Source organism: Charadrius vociferus, unplaced genomic scaffold (assembly GCF_000708025.1).
Source record: "Charadrius vociferus isolate BGI_N301 unplaced genomic scaffold, ASM70802v2 scaffold743, whole genome shotgun sequence".
Taxonomy (NCBI): Eukaryota; Metazoa; Chordata; class Aves; order Charadriiformes; family Charadriidae; genus Charadrius; species Charadrius vociferus.
In genome coordinates, this window is record NW_009647747.1 from 1487687 (window position 1) to 1494422 (window position 6736).

A 6736-nucleotide genomic window follows, 5' to 3' on the forward strand; every position below is an offset into this window, starting at 1 on the left:
GGAAGGCCCCGCCGGCCCGCCGACCTCTGCCGCCTGCCCTGTGCTGCGCCTCTTGCCCGGCTGCGTGTGGTTACCGGCCTGCAGTGTTTGAGGGGTAAATAACCTGTGCTTTCCCTCAGTGTTACTTCCTTAGCAAAGATCCCACCTATACAGGCTCTATCTGTTCATTTTTAGAGCAGTCGGGAATCCTGCCGAAAAAACGATGCTGTTTCTCACAACAGATGAGACCAACCTTCTTCCATGGATGCGTGCAAAGCAAACCTTTGGTGGCACTGGCGCCGTCGGTTACGGGAGCTGACGGTGGTGGAAGGTGGTTAGTGATGCAGACGCTGCGTCAGAGTGGGCCAGAGGCAGAAAGGTGAGGAATAGGGATGTGTGCTGGTTAGTGTGCAGCACCGCACAGTAGGGCCGGCGTTGGCTTCCTTCAGCTGGAGCAGCAGTCTGCCTGGCCAGAGCGTGCCCCTGTCAAATCCATGACGGAACCAACAGTTAGAACTTCCTTTTGCATTCCTAAATATCATCTCATTCCAGAAGAAGATAATTATCAGGAGTGGGTTTTTTTCAGTTTCTTTCCACCCTTGTGTTTTGTTCTACCTTTGTCATATCCGTTTGTTTCTGACATGCCTTCTTTTCCTCTTACCTAATCTGTGAGTATGAGCAATTTGAAAGTCAGTAATTAGGTTCAGAGCCTGCTAAAGAAGAGGATGATCTTGGAGTCATTCAGGAGAGATTAAATTCTTTTTTTAAAATGGCATACATCTACTTCAGCATGGATGAAAGTAAAACCTCACACATTCACTGCGAAAGGTACATTCTCTTTCTCAGTTGCACAAAGGATTAAGCAAATGTATTGATTGGATGAGACATGCAAGAAGAATATTTCTAAGATAAATTTTGGAAGAACTTGTATATCTTGAGTAGTCTTCATAAGTTAATCCTTGCTAATACAGAGAAAGAAGTACTTGATGTTTTGTATAGTGTCTTCCATCTAGTTATATTTTAAAATATCTCTAAGAATATATTTTGGGTTTTTAGAGTACATCTGTGGGAGATGTTAAGGGAATTGGGAATCTCTTCTTGGCAGCTGACTAGACACAGAAAATTCAGCTGGTTTTCAGTTCTATAAAGACCTAGAAAGTAATTTTTTCAGGTAAAATTCTAGGACACTGGAGCAATACAGCATGTTGCAATTACTTCAGGAGGATAAAATGGTGTATGCGTCAGAGATCCAAACAGAACAGCATGAAGCCCTGTCCTGTCTACCTCATACATTTGGCAGTAATCTTGGAACTTATCATGCTAATAAAATAACTAATCCACACTGCAAGATACTAGAAAACCAAAGGCGCTAGCCTTGAAACAAATCTCTGACCCACTCACCCACAGACATAAGCAGATCTGAAATTCTGCCACTTAGAGGCACTAGCATAGAAGCAGTACATGATTTAAGAGAACAGATGCTGTACTGCATAACTTTATGATGTTATATTAAATTGTCTCCACTTATTAGTAGGTGAAATAGAACATTATGCAGCTACTTTTGCCTATGTCATTCTTGCTGTCAACTCTTCTGTCATTTGACTGACTGTGCCCCTTTGTTTTATATAACACTTCATAGTTGTTTCATTATTGTCACAGAGCTTACAGAACTCCAGAGTACTTGACAGCAGTCCATAGTCAAGGAACAGGATTTCCCAGACCACCATATGGTTATTTCTTAATTACCATACTGTGAAAAATGAAAACACCACTTAGTTTGTATAATCAGTCTGTACTGAATGGCTCCTCTACACTCCAATAACTGTCTCAGTTCAGCTACTCATTTCCCTCAGGTGAAGAAGAAAATTAAGTAGTCAGACTGTATGTGCATATGTATATGCACACATACAAACTTGCACATGTATGAATATATATTTCAAGCATACCTTGGCTAAGTGGCAGAAAGTCTAGGGATATCAAACTTTAAAATATTTGATTTAAAAAAAACAGCAAATGACCAGTTTTCTTCATGTCTTCCCTTTGTGGCCCCTGCACTTACACTCTTAAACTCGCATCCCTTTCGGTGCCAAGGAGGTTTGATGCCAAGGAAGTTTGACCCATACATGTGAACATTTACTTTTGTGATTACCTGCTTAAAAAAAAGCAGGAAAAAAGCTCATCTATAGACAGTTTCATCCACGTCACTTGTAGCATAACATCAAGTAAGAGTTAATTCCTATTCTGGGAAGCCCCCCAGCAATGCAAACTGCATGAAAAGTCTTCATTAAAGCCCATGACGGTTGCAGTGCCCACTGTCAAGATCACTGTGGTCTCACTGAGATAACTTCTGTCTCAGAAAATGTAATTTCTGCCAGAGATGTCTCTCAGCAGGATAGTTCTACAAGTATACATTGCAGTTTGTATAATGTTCTGTTAACGTGGACCTATTTATCATCGTACCAAATCTGCAAAGGTATCGCACTACCAATTTTTTTATAGAATGGACAATACTGTGCACAATTTACTGTACACAAAGGGACTCTTATCAATGTATGTAAGCCATCTTCTTCGACAGCATATACTACCAGTAAGCTTGGCAAAAGAGGTTTTTGCAGGGTAAAATTGCACATACAGGGGAAGGTGGGCCGGTATAGCCATTAGTTGAGGACATGACCCTATCAGGTGTCACAGTTTTGGAGTGTGTAGGTAGGTAGGTAGTGGCTTGTCTATGGTCACACAGTAGATGGATCTCACCTCACTTTTTAGACAGCTACATCTGCAGGATAGGCATGTACCTCTGCTGTGACCACCCTGCGCTCCTGGTATAGCTCGGACAGAGAAGTGAGTACTTCGGCAAGTGTCAGCTCATCTTAAGTGGATGCCTAAAACACATTGAACAAACTACAGGTTTCCTCCTATCAGTGGTGGAGCAAGCGGGGCCTGAAACAGACATCTCTATGGCACATACTCTCATTTAAGATGAATCTTGCATGAAATTGCTTGTTAGCTGATCCCCCTCCTCTCCTTTTCTCGCTGTCTTTCAGCAACATCACCTGTGTCTGTCTCTGCAGTTTCCTGCTTGTTGCAGTCTAGACCCATGGTAAGGAAGGTACTTGTCAGCATTATCCGTATTTGTTCAGACACAAAAAGAATTTGTTTTATTCATTAGACGAGCTTTCAGTTGACTTCCAGGCAGCCATGCACACTCCAACAGCCAGGCTTTAATCACATAGTCGCTTTCCGAAACGGAGTTTTTAATTTGGAGGTACAAGTATTTGAAGACTTTGCAGAGCAAACATGCATGTGTTTCAGTTATTCTGTCAGTGGCTGTGGTAATGCTTGAAAACAAGAGACCAGTGGTCCTGACAGGCTTTTTATGCACGGGTGTGCCAAGGCAGAACAGAATTCTTCAAAATACTTTGTTTTCTGGAATAAGGAAAAATCACAGACTGCTTTTTTTCTATGAGCATTATTCTCATTACTTTTTCAGGCTTTTCTCCAGATTAAAAGTTTTTGCCTATCCAATCCAAGAACAGAAACAAACCTCTATGGATTACATGATCAAAAAGGCAACACTCAGCACAGCTAAGGCTTTAAATCTTCAGAATATGGAGTGTCATGAACAACCAAAGTTTCACAACTTACTGCATACACACTCCCATTTCCATTCTTAGCCCTACTGCACCTAGAAGAAGAAGGGAGAAAGTGAACTGTTTCCTAGGCCTGGGGTGCAACAGTGGGTCTGTTTCTAGAGGGACCTGGACAGGCTGGAGAAATGGGCCAGCAGAAGTCTTGTCAGGGTCAACAAACAGAAATGCAAAGTCCTGCTCCTGGTGAGGAATAACCACATGTAGCAGGAGAGTCAGGGGTGCGACCAGATGGAAAGCAGGTCTGCAGAGACGGACCTTGGGGTCCTGGTGGACAACGCATTGGACACAAAACAGCAATTGCCCCCTCGCGGCAAAGGTGTCCAACAGCATCCTGGGCACTATTAGGAAGACCGTCCCTAGCAGGTCGAGGGGGTGTTCTTTCCTCTCTGCCATGTAAATAATAATTTACATTCTCTCTTCCAAGAGAGAGGATAGTGCTCTTGCAATCTGTGGCTTGCTCGTCCTTCCTTATGCTTTTGTTAGATCACTAGCAGACTCCTTACAACTCGGAGGAAAAGAGTCCTTATGGTTAACAACTGGCAAAATGTAGTTCTTAACATTAATTACAGGATTAACCTACTTACTTTTGGATGGAAAGCTCCCAACAACTTTCCAACACTAATACTTAGCAGCGACATAAAAAATTACCATGGATCAGAGTACACCTCCACTAAAATCTGTGGAATTTTTGCTATTGACTTGAAGCCGGCAGTGAACGATAGTTGCATGTTTTACATGCAACATGCAAATATTCCGTCATAGAATCATTTAGATTGGAAAAGATGCTTAAGATCATTGAGTCCAATTGTAAACCTAACACTACCAAGTCCACCGCTAAACCATGTCCCTCAGCAACCACATCTACAGATCTTTTTAATACCTCCAGGGATGGTGATTCAACCGCTTCCCTGGGCAGCCCCTTCCAATGCTTAACAACCCTTTAAATGAAGAAATTTTTCCTAATATCCAATCTAAAATTCCCCTGGTGCGACTTGAGGCCATTTCCTCTTGTCCCATCTCCTGTTCCTTGGGAGAAGAGACCGACCCCCCCCTCGCTATGCCCTCCTTTCAGGGAGCTGTAGGGAGCGATAAGGTCTCCCCTCAGCCTCCTCTTCTCCAGGCTGAATAACCCCAATTCTCTCAGCCGCTCCTCACCAGACATGTGCTCCAGACCCCTCACCAGCTCTGTTGCCCTTCTCTGGACACGCTCCAGCACCTCAATGCCTTTCTTGTTGTGAGGGGCCCAAAACTGAACACAGCACTCGCGGTGGGGCCTCACCAGTGCTGAGTGCAGGAGGATGATCGCTTCCCTAGTCCTGCTCACCACACTATTCCTGATACCGGCCAGGATGCCGTTGGCCGCCTTGGCCACCTGGGCACACTGCCAGCTCATATTCAGCCGGCTGTCCACCATCCCCACCCTTTTCTGCCGGGCAGCTTTCAAGCCACTCTTCCCCAAGCCTGTAGTGCTGCGTGGGGTTGTTGTGACCCAAGTGCAGGACCCGGCACTTGGCCTTGTTGAACCTCATACCGTTGGCCTCGGCCCATCGGTCCAGCCTGTCCAGATCCCTTTGTAGAGCCTTCCCACCCTCCAGCAGATCAAGACTCCCGCCCAACTTGGTGGTGTCTGTGAACTTACTGAGGGTGCACTCAATCCCCTCGTCCAGGTCATTGATAAAGATATTAAACAGAACTGGACCTGGGGGACACCACTTGTGACCAGCCACCAACTGGTTTTAACTGCGTGCACCACAACACTTTGGGCCCGGCCATCTGGCCAGTTTTTTACCCAGTGAAGCGTACACCCATCCAAGCCATGGGCAGCCAGTTTCTCCAGAACGCTGTGGGAAACGGTGTGGAAGGTTTTACTAAAGTCCATGTAAACAACACCTACAGCCGTTCCCTCATCCACTAAGTGGGTCATCTTATCATAGAAGGAGATCAGGTTAGTCAAGCAGGACATTTACAGGCAGGGTCATCAGAGCTATGTGATCTGTTTCAGCCTTGAAATGAAGCAAATGCCTCAAACCTCTGGGCAAGTTTGTTCTGGTGCTTGAAGTTGTCATAATGGCTGTAGTGGAGCTGACCAAAAGGAAGCTGTGCTCAAATTTCAGATAAATTGCTTACTGGAAAGTGCTGACAAAGACATTCAAAATTAGGTGCCGGGCTAAGAACTGGAGCAGCTGAAGTGCCAGGATGCAGCCCTTGCCACTCCCTCCTGGGCCACTGGTGATCGCAGAAGATGTGGAGAAACTGTGAAGTGGCTGTGGGTTGCAACACTACCGCAAGATCCCCCAGAGCTTATCTGCCATACCCTACAGTCTAGGACACCACAGTGGTAGAGAGTCTATTGCTTGTTATAAAACGCCTAAAACTCTTTCTATAGGTAAGTTATGTGGCAGACTGAGGTAACTGAAGGATCTTGCTGACTGCCTACCTAGATCCCTCAAGTACTCTGTGTGTGTTTTGTTATTCTTTCTTTTCTGAACTATTCTGTTGAGTTTTGCCCCAGGAATCCAAAAGTTTTTCCATTGCAACCCAGAGTTGAAACTATTCCTGTATATCTTATCGTTCACCTTTTGTTATGATCCTGAAATGGAATATGCTCTAGAGTATAAGGCACTACTGCACAACTATTATTTTTTTTTTCTTATTCTAAGGTAGAGACCAAAAAGATATAAGACAAAGAAATAAACCAGGGACAAAGATGAAATAACTCAAGAGCAGCTGGAGACAAATCTCAACGGTTTGGGATCTCCAGAATTTGTTTTGAAACTGATGATCTTCATTCCCTGTAACATTGTCAATCTAATGGCGCGACAAAGTCAGGGTTTTTTTGGAAGAGGTCTCTCATTCAGATACCTTCCTTCCCCTCTTGCTTTTGCTATGAGAGAAACCAGTAACAGCTTGCTTCAGCCTAGTAGCTACGGTTCTTTGAGGTGGTAGAGTATTCTCTCTTTCTACTCCTCCTCTCCTCTTACCTACACAAAGGACAAGTAGAGGACACATCAGTGAGACTGAGAGATAAAGATAATTGTCTCTTTCCTTTGTCCCCAGGGGAATCTGTGTCAGACCTCTCTGACACCACAATCTCCATTTCTCTCTGT

General features: G+C 44.3%; 1 protein-coding gene across 1 annotated transcript in view; it reads right to left on the minus strand.

The window, feature by feature from the left end:
* Positions 1–242, minus strand: part of LMAN1 (lectin, mannose-binding, 1) — a 22534-nt gene extending 22292 nt beyond the window's left edge. Inside the window, exon 1 of the mRNA XM_009882055.1 lies at positions 233–242. Coding sequence (XP_009880357.1) covers positions 233–242 — 10 coding nt within the window. The remainder of the gene's footprint in view (positions 1–232) is intronic.
* Between the last annotated feature and the right edge of the window lie 6494 nt (positions 243–6736).